A 16,222-nucleotide genomic window follows, 5' to 3' on the forward strand; every position below is an offset into this window, starting at 1 on the left:
AAATTGTCAAACGGCTAAACCAAGCACATCCTAATTTTGCCAAGGAAAATATTCTATTTTCCTATTTCCTGTGCTCCATCAGGATGCAAAACATAAAATAAGCCAAAATTCCTCCACAGTGGGCTTGCCATCTTCAGGAGACCATTATTTTTGAGGCAGAAAGGCAAATATTTTTTCCAGAACCAATTTTCTTGCTGACCACACTGAGCATTGAGAAATCAGTGAGAGCTTTCTGGGGAGAAATTGAATGGATGGAGGCATTTGGCTTGAGAAAACAGGAAGTGGGTTTCTGTGGCTGTCCACAGCCAAGGGAGAGTGGGGCGTGTGGATCACGTTGTTGAAGGTGTGCCGATAATCCCTAAAGACCGTGCCTGCTCTGGATCCTTATCTAAACCAACGTAAGGTGCATCCAGTACTCCTCACTGACGGACAAAGCTGGGCTAATAGCAATGGACTTTTCTGCATTTTCTCCCCTTCCAAGGAAGACGAGATCAACCTGGGAAAGACCAAGTCAAGGCTCTCACGAAGTCTTGAGCACAGACATATTTCATCCATTAGGGTAATGTTTTCCTCCGGCTTGTCCAGAAATAAGTCCCACCCTTCTCCTCGTAGGATCCCGAAGACACAGCTGATTTGTTTTCGGTTGGGGCAATGAAATGTTTAAATGGAAAACACATGTCCAGTTGGTCTGGGGAGGGCATGCTAGGGCGCTGCTTGCTCAGGAGGTCCCCGCTCAGCCGCCGTCTCATGGCCACAGACAGTCCAGGCGAGCAGCTGGCAATTAGCTACTAAATGATAGTTCCTCCGGGGATGAGGGTGGACTTAATTCCATGTAAAATTACCTAATGTGAGCTTTAAAAGGTTCTTTATTTCCAAAGGGAGGAAGGGCTGTTGAAACCTTATTTAGTTGCTGTTCTCCTTCTGGGATTGCAGACCGTCTGACCTCAGGGCTCCACCCCCGCACCCCTGCCCCAGGTCGCTGCTGGCCCAGGTAGTGCTTCCTGTGGGTCTGTCTTCCGGGTGTTTCTTTTCACCCAGGTGCTTTCCTGAAGCCCAAGCAAAATCAGCTAAGAAGTTGGGGAGATGTGAAAAAGTATTATTTTCAGAGTAAGTTAAAATTGATAAAGAGAAGTCACTGAGTCAAGAAGTCTCAGGACAGGATGACAGGGTCGCAGCAGGATCAGCCAGTCTTGCCCACAGCAGGTGGTACCTTGGTATGACGTGTGCTTACAGCCCTGTGTGCAGCTAATGGTGGGTTGTTCTTGTAAATAAAGTGAAAATTAGTAAGTTGATCACACAGGATACTTTATACATGTTCTTAGAGTAGAACATGGTGGGGGGCTGGGGATGTGGCTCAAGTGGTAGCGCGCTCGCCTGGCATACGTGCGGCCAGGGTTCGATCCTTAGCACCACAAACAAAGAAAGATGTTGTGTCCGCTGAAAACTAAAATAAATATTAAAACTTCTCTCTCTCTCTCTCTCTCTCTCTCTCTCTCTCTCTCTTTTAAAAAAAAAAAGAAATAATGGGGGTTGAAGCCAAACAGATCCTTAAATTGGTGATATCAACATGCGATCCTCAGTATTGCTGCTCATCCTCCAGATGATATGAATGCACAGTACTAAAATTCTACGCTACGGTGTTATCTTCAAATACGACCCCATGCTGTTTCCTGGTGCTCTCCAGCGTTTCAATATTAACTGTATGGCATGGTTCTTTTTAGTAACCCCAAACAATATGCATTATTTGCTAATAGTGAATATTATTAACAAATATAATTTATTAAACAAATACTTTTAGATGTCCCTAATAATGTGTAAAGAATACAAAGAATGTTGGAAGTACTTCAAGATTCATTTAAGATTAACACCTTTCAGAATTTGGAGCACTAGTCTTGGGTGAATTTAGGAAGAAATATCATTCTAGAAGGGAATGCTAGGGCCCTGATGTTAAGTACCACCACAAAGAAATGGATGGTGAGGATTTTTTTTTTTCACTTGTTTATTTTTTTTTAATGTGGTGCTGAGGATCGACAGGGTCTTGCACGTGCGAGGGGAACGCTCTACCACTGAGCCCCAACTCCAGCCCCATGTGAGGATGTTTTGAACTAGGAAATGGGAAGAGCTAGAAATAAGCCTTCCTTCAGGGACTGACCTCCAGGGGGCTTGGGTTAGCCACTTGGCCTCCTGAGACTCCTCTCCAGTGTGGACACACCGATGCTTCCCGTATCATGGATGGACTCAAATAAGGTTAGGAATTATACTGCACATCATTTAATGACCTCTAGGTGAATAAGGGTCAAAATCACGGGCAATTATCTCAAGAGAGCTGTATGAATTTTGTGTGTCCATGTGTAATTTTGAGAAGGACAACAACTGGGGTAAGCAGTAAATATTCATTGAACAAACTTCCTTTTAGCTCTCTACAATAATGAGCAGAAGTGTTAAGAATGTTGGAAGCACTTTGAGGCTGACTGGGCATTGGTGGACGCAGCTCTGGGGTTAGTTCCCAGTGTTCTGCCCGCTGTGAACGGGCTTCCTGGTCCACAGAACAGGATCGGGAAGGAGGTGGTGAATGGTAGGTGGGCTCCGAGCTCCAGGAGGGTATCTGTGACAGCCTCCAATGAGGCTCCAGATTCAGGGTCCTTTCTTTGTTCAAAACCAAAAAATCTTTTACCAGCCTAGTGGGAAAACACAAGAGAGCGGTCAGCTAGAAAGAAAACCAAAGATTGGGTGTGACCCAAGAATGGTACTGAATGTGTCAGGTCATTAGGACACCGTAGCCATCCGTGTTTTCCACCATTTCCAAACTTCAGTCCTCTAAGTACCATTTTATACTTTCGACAACATCTGTGTGCCACCTGTACTCTTATTTACTTAATATTTTTCTTTAATTTGGCCCATTTTTAAACTTAGCCTTGTCCCAAACAATAATAAACATGAAGTTATTGATTGATGTGCAAATTGTATCCCCCAAAAGCGCATTTACATAGCTATTACATATATCATAACACACTGGTACACAACTAAGACACTAAACAAACGCCCATCTGTGTGCCATCTAAAGTCACCCACTCACCACTGGGACATGCTTTTGAAAGATGCAAAAAGACTCTTTTCACTGAGCTTACTGACGGGGTGGGAGGGCACTTGCCTTAAGTGATCTGGGGAAGCAGACTTATGCTGTCCTATCTGTCCCACACTCAGAGGGCCCCGTGGCTTGGTCTAACACTCTTCTGTCACCTTCTTAAACTTTTTGAACAAGAGTTTTTGCAGTTTTATTTTTCATCAGATACAGAGTCAGTCCTGAGGGGATACAGAAATATAAAGGGTTGGCAGCAGAACATGGCTCAGCTGTGACACTGAAAGTTATTTTCATCCACAGCTTCTTATAATGGTTCATTAAGTAGTTTTGGGGACAACCACCGTCTTAAAAGTCTGCAAGATATCCACACAAGATTTAAAGGGAATACTAGACGTTTATTGTCTAATACTAGAGTTTGTAGTCAGGTTGGGGAGAAAAGATTGATTTTTCATTAAACAATTAGATCCCACCGGGAGGAGTCACACTGAATACTGTGGGTCATGATTACAATGGTTGTGTGGAAAAGACGTCTCTGAGGGTAGGAGCAGTTGGCGAGGATGTGAAAAAGAAGATTTTAAGCCATTAATCAGCTTACATGTCTGTTTTTTTAAAAAAATCTCTGCTGAAACAGTCAAGTGAGACCCTTTAGAGTTGAGTCCCAACCTTTTTGTCCAGCTTCATTTGTGATAAGTCTCCCAAATAAAGAGCTGTCCCTAATATTTACAAAACCCAGTCAAGGTATCAACGAGGGCTCACCTACCATGCGTTTAGATATTGAGGATTAAAGGGCCAGGGAAGGATGTGGAAAATGGACGCACTGAGCTCTCCTAGGCTGGTGTCCTTCTTTTGTGACATTCTGGAAGGGGAAGTCCCAGTGTGGAGTTCTGGGCTCCTGGTAGTTCCACTCCCGCGCTTGGTGCCATCGGAGCCACCTTTGGAGAGAAGCCACTTTGGGGGAAGTCCCCTCACCAGGGGCATGTGGGCAGGGAGCTCTGCGTCCCGGGGAACCAGGTCATTGTCTGCAAAGTGTGGGCAGCTGGTTCTGGTCAGTCAGCCCCCTAGCCCCTGGTCTTCTTGTCTCTTAGAAGGCATGCTGCTGAACGGTGGCTGAGCCAGGACCAAGGACAGATACCGCCAACTGACGGCCAGTGCCCGTGCCTCCTGTTTTCTCCTTTTCCCTGAAAGGTGTCTTCAGGCATAGCTCTATCTGCACAGGTAACCCCGCATTTCCCGTTTCCCTTAGAACACCCACAGCCTAGGAGAGCTCAGTGTGTCTCTGCAGCTCTGCAGACTCCGTGGACACAGAGCTCCTTTCTCCTTGGTGTTCACTTGGCGTCTTGTGGCTCCCAAGGGAGCAGCCTGGTGCACCTGGCACCGACAGGCTGTGAGCACTGTGCGCACGATTGGTCTTTTGTACCAAAGGAGTGATCTGTGACACCATCCTTACAAACTCACTGAGAGAATGAGTCAGCGGAAGACACTCCCGGGTCACATGCTCTGCAAAGCTTACTTATGTCGCAGCATTACTGGTTTCTGAAAGTGGACAGAAGCATCCACATGGCCCTATCCTGGTGGCAATGAAGTATTCAACTCTCCAGACGTTGGTGTCATGTGGATGAATCCCCAGATTCAGTTTTCACTGGAAGGATGGGGTGGGTGTATGTGCCCTGGTGTTATGGGCCCTAGGACCCCCAGCACAGTAGGTCCAGAAAGTTACTGTCATAGACACAAATGCTCAGCCAGCTGGTCCCAGAACACAGCACTCTTCATCACATGCCCCTCACGTGACCCGACAAGTTCACGGGTTCCTATTGCCATTATCAACTAGCGTGTATCAGGCATTCACACGTGCAAACACAGTCCTAAGTGAGGGACACCATCACCAATGCCAGCTGATGAGAGGTGCTTTTTATTTTTATTATTTTATATTTAAAGATCTCATTTAATGAAGCTGATTAATAAGACATAATTCCAAAAGCCTGCCCCATCCAGACCAAGGCCATATAGAACATTTCTGAATCCATCAGTATCTTTTCATCTTCAGGATGCTGGGTCCCCAGTAACCCATTCGATTATCTTACTTCATTTTCAGACTGTATTCTTCCTCACTTCCTCCCCAGTGAGTGCTCTGGGCATCTTGCGTGTACAAACAGAGAAGAGTAGCATTATTACAGGAGCTCTCAGGAGGAGGACAATGAGAACTGGTAAATGCACTGTCACAGTAGTTAGAATGGGTGAGAAACCCATTTGGGAGACTCTGTTGCAAAGTATTGGTGCCTTGAGAGGGCAGACATACTCAGGTCTAGCGTGCACCAGTGAAGATCGGATTCACCTTCTGGGTGACTCCGACGAAGGTAGTTCTCCGGCTCAACTCCTTTGGCTTAGCTGCTCCCACATAGGTGCATATAGATCGGATCCCTCCTAGGATGTCACGAATGATATGCTCCACATCCCCTTTAAAGGGGACTTCCACCGTCTTTCCCTCTGAGGTCCTGTACTCTGCCACACTACCAGACGCCATGGCCATTTCAGAACTCATTCCAAAGAAGAGTTTGTACTTCTTGCCATCCCTCTCCATGAGCTCACCACCTGACTACTGTGCCCATCCAGCATCACAAAGTCAGCCCCTGCCCCCAGAGCTTTGGCCACATCCCCAGGGCAGTGCCACCTCCATCTGAAATGATGTGGCCTTTGAGGCCATGAGCAGCATCTGCACTCTCCATCACTGCACTGAGCTGTGGACACCCCATTTCAGTTTTCTCCTGGGTCGTATGCACAGAGCCTGGCCCAATCCCCACTTTGATGATGTCAGCCCCAGAGAGGATCAGCTCTTCCACCATCTCTCCTGTTGCCACATTCCTGCCATGAGGGTGTGTGAGGGAAATGCTTCTGTACAGCCTTTACAGATTGAACCAAGTGTTCAGAGTAGCCCTTTGCCACATCTAGGCAAATCTATTTCACCTGGGGAATAGCTTCCAGGATCTGTTCCAGTTGCTCAAAGTCAGAAGAGCCTGTCCCTGAACTGGCAGCCAGATGCTCAAGAGAATCAGGATTCTGGCCAGCCAACTCTTGCCACCGATAAAGACTGTGATGTTTATAGACAGCAGTGAAGAGGGAGAACTCACAAAGAACCTGGCCATTTCAAAGGTGCCTACAGTATCCATATTAGCAGCAACGATCGGGACGCCAGTGTACATCCACTTTGAATTCCGAAATGGAAAGGATCTTGTGAGATCCACCTCACTTTGAGACTACAGTAGGGTGCTGCGTTTTGGCCTCAAAAGAACATCCTTGAAGTCTCGTTTCACGTCATTGTTGATATGAGGCATGGCGGGTCGGAATCTGAGTGTTCCTGTTGCCTTGGTGTCAGCTGACCCGCTTTTTTATTTTTTTAAGCCATGGAACCAACTTTCTGGCTGCTCGCTAAGCTGTGTTGTAAGAATCCTGCCTCAGGAGAGTTTAAAGCAAGTCCCACGGTTTGATTATCAAAATTCCACTCACTGCTTAGAAGTTCCCTTTCCCCTCAATTTCCCACTCGCTGTCATGCCTCTGTCCCGTCTCTTATCCCCACCTCCATGTCCCTGGTGCGCATTGGTTGTAACATTGTCCTCTTGGCGTGGGTAGCTGAGGTTCAGCAGCAGCACAGCTCCACCTGGGCCTGTCACTTGGTGATCCGAGGAAGACCATCTGCCCTCTGAGAGGCTTGGTTTCTTGATCTGCAGTTATCAGTCCTTGCCTTACAGTGTGGTGAGGAAGAATCAGTGTGTGAAAAGACCTCTGAAAACTCCCAAGAAACACAAGAACATTCAAGGGCACCTCTGTCTGCCTTCTGAGCATCGTGGCACCTGATAGAGGGGCTGCCTCTCTTCCGGCACAATCTTAGATGGAGTAGGAGGAATGATCCTTTAGGGTGTCTGGATAAAGAGTGAAAAGTAAAACCTCAACACAAACTTAGTGAACACGAATGATGACGGTCGAGATGGAGAGGAGACAGGGAGCCTTTTCAAGTACGGAGGGGAAATTCCAGACCTGACGGTGGCGGAGGACTTTTTCAAGGAGGTTTCAGGATTTCAGATGCAAATTCCAGAGCTCCGCACGCACTACCTCTCCTGAGCCTCCTTCCCTGTGAGAGCTCTCCCCTGGGAGTTGTAGAATGAGACCTAATTTTTCATATGCTTTCATGTGACTCTCATGAGGAAGAGCCGGAGAGCATCAAAGGACCATCACAGGTTGGTGTGTCCAAGTGACGCCGACCCACGCACAGGCCATGTCCCCTCCTGCGGGGGGCTTGTGGGCCAAGCACCACTGTCCCATGTGATGCTGTGATAAAACGTGGCCAGCCAACAGACACAGAATTGTGTCCCTTCTCCAATCCATGGCACTGGTCAATGTGACCTAGTGGATTGACCAGCCATGTCTTTCTGCTTCTGGAGAAATTTGAGAACACAGCTACTTAAAGAGCCCCACATGGGTGTGGGGAAAGGGGATATAAGCACCTTGTAGATCTGGCAGAGCAAGATGCCAAAAAGACTGACTCCTAAGGTTAGAACAGGTGAAGGGAAAGGCCAGACTGGTGACAGAAGCAGTGTTAATTGCACAACAATACCACTCGGTGGCTCCAGGAAGAACTGCACAGAGCGAATCAGACCTCAGAGCAGACTTCCCCTTGCAGCTCCTGGCTCCAGGGCACTGTGTGAATTTCACAAAACAGGCATTGTAGAAGTCTTGCTGATTATTACAAATGTATGTTAAGTATTTCAAAGAAGTATTAGCAGTGTTTGCATTTTGTGAAATCGTTTCTGATGGTGCCGGGAGGGCAGGAGACCTGCAGTGCTCTGTGTCTGCTCATTGCCTAGTCCCCTTGTTCTTCTCACCAAGAAGGTGTCCATTCCTGGAGGACATTGCTGTTTCTCATCCCTGAAAGGTGGGCTAGTTTGGCGAACAGGCAAGTGCTTCGCGAGACACAGATCTGAGTTTCCACACTCACTCTTCCAGGATTATCTCTGTGATCTAAGGAAAATTATTTACTTGGAAGACTCGATTTCCAAATCTGAACAGTGAGGATCAAGATGACTATCTTAAAAAGTCATTGCAAGGAAGATTGTCTCATGGGTGAACAGTGCCAGGTTTTATTGGGTACTTAGTATTTATATTTATTGCTGCAAGAATACAAGGCACAACTATAGCATATATGCTTGCATTTTTCATTTTGAAGTTGGTGAATGCAGTATATTTTCAAAAATGCAGCTAAAAAGCACTAAAGTACAATGCTTCTTTTATTTTCCATTCTTAAGATGTCTCGGAGCCCACAGGATTTCCACAGGTCCTTTGGTTCACCTAAACCCCAGTCTAACCCCTAGGAGGCTCCTTGTTTGTGTCCCCTTTCTCTTTCCTTCCCTCTCCAAGTAAAATGATCTTACAGAGAGGGACCTTATTTAGGCACCTGTCTGTCCAGGCAGCACCCCGGCCTGTTAGGCCTTACCTTCAACCTCAGGTGGTTTATCAGGACATTTGCCTAAACGAAGTCGTTTCTCTCTTAAAAAAAAAAAAAAAATCCTAAGCCAGCTGTTAGGCTAGTAAACTTTGTATGGAAGGCCAAGGAGTAGATGCAGCTCTGGAGCTGTGGGAGTGGACAGACTGAGGAGCATGGGGACAGCACTGGGGACAGCAGGACAGCAGCAAGGAGGACCTGCAGCCTGGCTCTGTGAGAGGAGGGCAGAGGAGAGTGGGGAATGGAAAGAGTTGAGGAGAAAACCATCAGGAATAGGATGCAGGCTGCAGAGGGAGGCCAATTTGTGAGCACGTTCATCACTTCTGGGAGACTTTGAGGCATAATAGAGAGTCTGTGGAAGCCGGAGGTCCCCTACATACGCAGGCACTAGAGACAGGAAAGCTGCCCGTGACTGAGTCTTACAATTGCTCGTGAGGCCTGAGGACGTTCGTGTTGTGATGTGAGTGATCCTCGCCCTGTGCTGGGAAAGCAGCTAACCTACAGGTTTGCTCTGGGACACCAGAATCCTGTGACTTCTTGTGGTGCATTAGCATATCTAATTTTAAAAGCGGAGCACCTTCTCATGGGTTGCTTTGAAAATTAATTGGAAAACCACTCATATTTCTTCATGGTCTCCTTATAACTCAATCCAAAAGACAAGCCCAGAGGAAGCTCTTCTGGAATCCTGTTCGCACTTCCCCGACTTTGTGGAATCCGAGGCCAGAGACGTGCCGGCCACGGAGATAGGAGACACGGGTGCTCAGAGAGGCTGCTTCACACTGGGGCTCAGAACCCCCCAGCCCTGCCGTGGCCCTGAGCCTGCGCAGGTGGAGTGTCTTCATAACCTGAGGAATGAACACAGATCCCAGCCGCGCTCAGAGACAAGGACAGATCCCACTCTACAGTCATCACACTTGTGGGGACATAAATACGGGCCCCTCGGTTAGACTGAAGCTGTGGGTCATCACAGCTGTGGCAGGTACGTTGAGGAACTAAGGACAGAAAACAATTTTTACTTTAGAGAGAATATTTCCATCCTAATATATTATTTGTAAGTGTATCTGCTAACAAACTATATTCACGGTAGTCATCTAAACAGACCACCCTGAAGCAGAGATATTCTTTTTGGGTGGGGGGTACCAGGGATTGAATTTAGGGACACTCGACCACTGAGCACATCCCCGGCCCTATTTTGTATTTTATTTAGAGACAGGGTCTCACTGAGTTGCTTAGTGCCTCATTTTTTGCTGAGTCTGGTTTAGAACACTTGATCCTCCTGTCTCAGCCTCCCAAACCCTGGGATTACAGGTGTGCGCTAACACATGGGCTGAAGCAGCGGTATTTAATCAGACTTTTTAAGCTTAATTTCTGATGTCAATTTGAAAACAATCTGTTAAAAATAGTTCACTATTTTGATTGGTCACTTCTTTCACACTTGAGTTAAATGGAATTATTCAAGTTTTGATTCTGCTTTCTCACAGTGATCAATTGCATTTGAAAACTGTCTCTATTTTCTACAGAGAGATGAGGGAGATACAGCAAAAGGAGGAAGGGAGAGAAGGAAAGAGTGAACTTTGATCCAGCCCAGTTGGAATGGAAGCCAGGTAACCTATTGCAATCTAACGCCTTCCTTCCCTCCCTCCCTCCGTCCCACTCTCTCCTTCTTTCCTTCCCTCCCTCCCTCCCTCCCACTCTCTCTCTTTCTCCTTCCTCCCTCCCCCCCCTCTCTTTTTGTATTTCTATCTTGCATCTGGGTAGACAAGTGCTCTACCACTGAGCTCCACCCAGCCCTAAAAGCCAGCAGTGAAGAGCTACGCCTGGACTTCAGAGTCCTCATCTACCAAGTGAGGCCCGGGACCTCTGGGTTCCTGCCAGCTATGGTTCTCTGAAGACGCCAGCTTTTCCTTGTTCTTCCCTTTGTTCCCCTTTCTTTTCCTTATTAGCTCTATTCTTTGAGATCTGAATCTTGCCAGCTTTGTTTATTTATCTTCCTTTTTTTCTATGCCTCTATTTTTATCTAGTGGGAAAAGTCGTGTAAGGACCCCACTGTGGTGAGCCGTTTCTGTGAACTGTGGCCGCCATTACAAGATGGCGCTGGCTCCGCTGTGGTTTGTGATAAACAACTCCTTGCTTTGGGAGAGTTGGCACGTAGCTGTAAAACACCCTATGAGAAAGATCCACGTGGCAGTTGTGCATTGGGGCTTGATGTGCTTTATCAAGGCTGGGGCGCTCGGGTGAAGAGGTAGTAGTAGAAGAGTAGAAGTAGAGGTAGAAGTAGTAGAAGTAGTAATAGTAGTAGTAGTAGTAGTAGTAGTAGTAGTAGTAGTAAGAGAAGCTTCCAGAGACACATAATTAAAGGCCTGAATAAACTGCTGAGAGAAGAATCCTGTGTCGTGTCCTCCTTGCTGGCGAGGGGTCACAGCAGTTGGTGGCCCGTACGGGGAGTGGTCAAGAAAACTTTTGACTTTGGCGCCCTTTGGAGAGGAGTGGGAGGAATAAGGGATTACCTGATGTTCTTCTCAGAAACTGGAGAAACTGGATGGGAGAAATAAAACCAAAAGGCAAGGTCTCCCACACACCCAGTAGGATGGCTTTAGATGTCCTCACTGCAGCCCAAGGTGGTACTTGTGCCATTATTAAAACTGAATGCTGTGTATATATCCCTGATAATTCTGGCAATGTGACTACATGCTTAAAAATTTACATGCTCACAAAGCGGTCATGGCCTTGCCAACCTTGTCATGGGAGCAATTTCTTAGCTCCTGGTTCTCTGGTGCCTCCTGGTGAGAAACATTGTTAGTCTCTGTCATTGTCATCATTCTTGTTGGCATACTCCTATGCTGTGGCATTTATTGTTTCATTAATCTCATTCCAGGACTGATAATTTCTTATTTCTCTTATAGACTACCCATCACTCAAATGGCCTTCCAGCCTGTTACTTCTCAGTCAGACTTCTTCGATGGACCACTAGATAGACCCAGTTTTTAAAAGGGGAACTGATGAACCCAGCCTAATTCCATCTTAAGATTGAGAGCAATCATGTCACAAGGTCATGAAAAGTTAATTTCTGTTTTACTATAAATTACTGAAATTTCTAAACTTGCTTAGAATGATTGCCTGTGCCTTGAACTCACCTATGCCTGGCTTTCCCTGACCAGATAACAACCCTCTCTGAAACCTTAGTGGTGCCTCATAAGTTCTGGTGTTGGGATCTAACTTGAAATGTTGAACCATTTAGATCATTAACTTGCTACCTGCCTTTGTACTATGCTTGTTAAAATCCTGTTATCTGTAAGTTCTCAAGACACACCCCTTTTGCAACTTTTTGTGCTATAAAACCATGCTCCTAGAGAGCTGGGGTGCTGTCCTCTAATCCATGGATTTTGGGAGAGATAGTCCCAGCCAACTGGAATTACAAGCTTGCTTTAATTTGATTTAAAATTGGAGTCGGTGGTCTTTTCTTTGCATTGTGGTTTAACAGAACTCCAAACTGCTTGCTCCACACTAGTGCCTTTGACATGGTCGTTGCACCCCAAGTTATTCTAACATTGCACTGGGTTCGACATGTCCTTCTTTTGTCTTTCTTCTAGTGTTGGAAAGTCCTTGCACTCTGCAGGTCTTGCTGCCATTGCACGCAGATGGGTTTCCACACAGTGCCTTTGACATGGTCGTTGCACCCCAAGTTATTTTAACATTGCACTGGGATCGACATGTCCTCCTTTTACCTTCTTTCCAGTGTTGGAAAGCCCTTGCACTCTGCAGGTCTTGATACCATTGCACGCAGACGGGTTTCCACACTAGTGCTTATCTATCGCCTTTAAGTCCGTGCCTTTCTTTCAGGGTGCTGCCAACTAGTTTGTAGCTGTATTGCTAGACAGCCACAGTTCAACCTCAGTTATCCCCTCTTGTTCACCATCATCACGATACAGGATGCAAGGCAAGGCACTGCACTTGAGTGATCCATTGAGAAGAGGGACCTCCAGGGGAGCATGTCCTATTGCATGCATGTTTGACGTCCTCGCCCCATCCATGCCCCGCCCCACAAAAAAAGGCGTCGGCTAATATGGAGTCAGATCTGGGGAAGGCGCCTCCTTAGGACTGAGCCATACTATGCAACCACTTCTGCACAGTGGGATAGGACCTCTACTCTCGCCTGTATTGTCTTAGTAAAACAAAAAGGGGGAACTGTGGTGAGCCGCCATTACAAGATGGCGCTGGCTCCGCTGTGGTTTGTGATAAACAACTCCTTGTTTTGGGAGAGTTGGCACGTAGCTGTAAAACACCCTATGAGAAAGATCCACGTGGCAGTTGTGCATTGGGGCTTGATGTGCTTTATCAAGGCTGGAGCGCTCGGGTGAAGAAGTAGTAGTAGAAGAGGTAGAAGTAGAGGTAGAAGTAGTAGAAGTAGTAATAGTAGTAATAGTAGTAGTAGTAGTAGTAGTAGTAGTAGTAAGAGAAGCTTCCAGAGACACATAATTAAAGGCCTGAATAAACTGCTGAGAGAAGAATCCTGTGTCGTGTCCTCCTTGCTGGCGAGGGGTCACAGCACCCCATGTCCAGCCTGACGTTAACCTCGTGCTGATTACCAATGTGTGGTTTCACAGTGTGGAAGGAGTGGTCTGGCTCAGGTGGACCTGGGTTGGAGGCCTGGCTCTGCTGTTTGCTAGCTGAGGCCTTTGGGCAGGTCGGTGAAACCTCTGGTTCACCTGGAGAGTGAAGAACATCTTCCTCTCACATTTGCTGTCAAAGTGACCTGATCTACTGACTTTTGCCAACATATCCAGTTTTCTCCTTTGAGCTTCTGGCCTTCGAGAACTACCATATTCAGTCAAAAGTGTTCACGGAGTGCTTCCTGTGTGCAAGCACACCCCCACGTGCTCCGATGCCTTGGCGGACGGAGATGCCCGTCGAGCTCACGTTGAGAGACAAACAGGATCTGTGTATGTAATGGTGGGGATTCTAGAGTGAAGTCGAAGGTGAGAAAACAAACACCAAAGAGGAGAATCAGGGAGAGAGCAGGGTGGAGTGCTGACCAGCCAGGTCCAGAGGGGGCCAGGGATCCCTGCGGGAAGAGCCTCCCGGCCAGAGGGACGGAGGAGAGGAGAGGCCCAGGCTGGCAGCAGGAGGGGCCTGGCAGAGGTGGTAGATGACATCAGAGAGTTGATGGGAGTCCAGCTCACAGGGCCTTGGGCTGTTGTGGGAGATTTGGGTTTTTGTTGTTGTTGTTGTTGTTTGTCTGTTTAAAGATCATCATTTTTTAAAAATACTTGTTTTTAGTTTTAGGTGGACACAGCATCTTTATTTTATCTTTGTGAGGTGCTGAGGACCAAGCCCAGTGCCTCATGCATGCGAGGCGAGTGCCCTGCCACTGAGCCACAGCCCCAGTCTGAGGGAAACAGATGACCTTTAAAGTGTTTTAACCGAGAAATGCCCAGATTAACTTTGTTTTTCAGACAGACTCCTTGCAGCAGCTGTGATGAGGGCGGGGCGTCATGGCTTGCCGCCATTCTGCTTTGGGGACGCTGTGCATTGCCGGTGGTTGGGCTACCCCTGCCCCTCTGCCTTCTGGAGGCTACTCCATCACCTCCTCTAGTTGTGTCAACCCAAACTACCTCCAGATATTATCAAATGTGCCTGGTCGGGGCCTATCGAGGGGCAAGAATAGGAACTGGGGGAGGTTTTAGGAATTGACGGCAATTGTCCAGCCCAGAAACCACAGTGGGTCAGACTAGGGTAGTAGCAAGAAATGTGAGGAGCCATTGACTGGGTTCCGGAGAAACCATGAAGGTGGGTGGATGGATTCCTGGGAGACGGGAAGTAGGAGGTGAGAAGGAGAGGAGTCCAGAATGACCCAGAAGTCCTGGCTGCTGCACATGGAGGGAGGGAGAGTCCACCGACACAGATGTGGGAAATCAGCCAAGAACGTCAGGAGTGTGGTTTGGGATTGAGTCTGGGTGCTGTAGGCCTGAAGACTAAGAGCTATTTTTGAATCCTAAAAGAGAAAGTGGCGGATACAGTTAATGGGATTATCTCGTTTGCACTGGATAGAGATAGGTCTGTGATTCCTGACTAGTTCTCCGCTGTCTGGCTTTTCCAGTCAACATTTATGTCATCCCCAGACACACAGGATGCCCCTTTCAGTTCCTTGGCCTTAGAGTTCTCACCGTTCACATGACAATACCTGATGTTCCATGGCCACCAAGATCTGACGTCATTTTGTGTCCTTCCACCTCCATGTCGTGCTCACCTGCTCTGCAGCCTGCCCTCCTCCAGGATCCCACTGCAGAGCATGACCTCTCATCCTCTCCCTCGTTCATGTCCACCTCCTGCCTGTGGTGCTCACAGGAGAATCAACCCAACAGTGATTCCATAGGCACTTACTCAATAATGCCTCTGCCAAAGCTTAGCTTTCTTCCTGTGGTGTTTTTATTGTACCTTTGTGTGTGTGTGTGTGTGTGTGTGTGTGTGTGTGTGTGTGTGTGTGTTTATATAAAATGGTATATATTACTTAATATATATTATTTAGTTAATATATAAGATGGACATCATTACCCCAAGTACGTGTATGAAGACACAAATGGTGTGACTCTACTTTGTGCACAACCAAAGACATGAAAATTGTTCTCTATGTGTACTATGAGTTGAAATGTATTCTGCTGTCATATATAACAAATCAGAATAAATAAATTTTAAAATGTATATATATTAACTAAATAATTACTAAAATTTTTGTTTATATGCCTGTCCTATCAGTTTATAAGCCCATTTAGGTCAGGGATCATGTCTTATTTATCTTAGTAGAAATAGCAACACATTCCTTCCTCTTAAGTACCTATTATAGTTTTTGTGTGTGCTCAGTAAATATCCGTGGACTGAATCAATGAAAGGAGGAGTGACTGAAGGTGCCCTCTGCAGACGGTGTCCTGCTGAATGCTCTGTGGAATATTAAAAAAAGAAAAAAAAAAGGTTTAAGTATGGGCTCATTCAAACTTGATTCATTTAAGTATTCCTGTTTCAAAGCGCTTCCCTGCTGAACTGGAAACCACCTGCAGACGAAGAGAAAATGAATTCTGACATGTCAGCTGAGTGGCATGTGGCAGCTGTGGTGCAATGGGATGCATCTGAGGTCCAGGACCAGATTATCTGCTGGCTTTAGACTTCAGCCACCTTGAAATACCTCGGTGCATCAGTGTCGTCATCTGTAAAATGAGGTATTCAGATTATGTGATTGCTAAGGCCACTTCCAAAGCTAACACTTCATGATTCTAAAATGCTATGAAATCATCAGATTGCTGTCAGACTCAAAGTCAAGACTTGCCAAGGAGAGCCACTTGTGAATTGCTGGATGGCTAATGACCTTGAATGGACAACATAACCATTCACCAGAGAGAATAACAAATTATCATTCTTCTTCTCCTTGTCCAAGGCAAGGTGATTGGTTCCCAAATCCTGTACTGTTCTTAGCTCAAAGCCCCAGACATAGTTTGTGCCCCAGCTTCAATGTAGAGGACACAGCAAAGGCATTTGCTCTTTTATCTGGATGGAGAATGTGTGCCCAGCTCTCTTTGTTGGTGGGCAGAGTAAATGCACACCTTCTTACATCCAGTGGAAAATGTGACACAGTTCAGGTTGAGCTCTAACCAGCGTGT

General features: G+C 46.7%; 1 protein-coding gene and 1 pseudogene across 3 annotated transcripts in view; one reads left to right on the top strand and one right to left on the bottom strand.

Moving 5' to 3' along the window:
• The window catches only part of Prrx1 (paired related homeobox 1), a 94,121-nt gene extending 80,552 nt beyond the window's left edge, over positions 1–13,569 (top strand). The window contains exons 5-6 of one of the 3 annotated variants that reach the window (XR_013426345.1): positions 10,094–10,177; positions 11,477–13,081. Coding sequence is in view for 2 of the 3 variants with exons in the window: in XM_078022290.1 (XP_077878416.1) it covers positions 10,094–10,151 (58 nt within the window). In the remaining variant the exon portion in view is untranslated. Of the gene's footprint in view, positions 1–10,093; positions 10,178–10,594; positions 10,958–11,476 lie in introns of those variants that run through there. The other 2 variants (XM_078022290.1, XM_078022292.1) reach the window with 2 other exon arrangements.
• On the bottom strand, positions 5,350–6,411 carry LOC101971177 (GMP reductase 2 pseudogene; annotated as a pseudogene).
• Positions 13,570–16,222: the final 2,653 nt, after the last annotated feature.

This window comes from Ictidomys tridecemlineatus, chromosome 10 (assembly GCF_052094955.1).
Source record: "Ictidomys tridecemlineatus isolate mIctTri1 chromosome 10, mIctTri1.hap1, whole genome shotgun sequence".
NCBI classification, from domain to species: Eukaryota; Metazoa; Chordata; class Mammalia; order Rodentia; family Sciuridae; genus Ictidomys; species Ictidomys tridecemlineatus.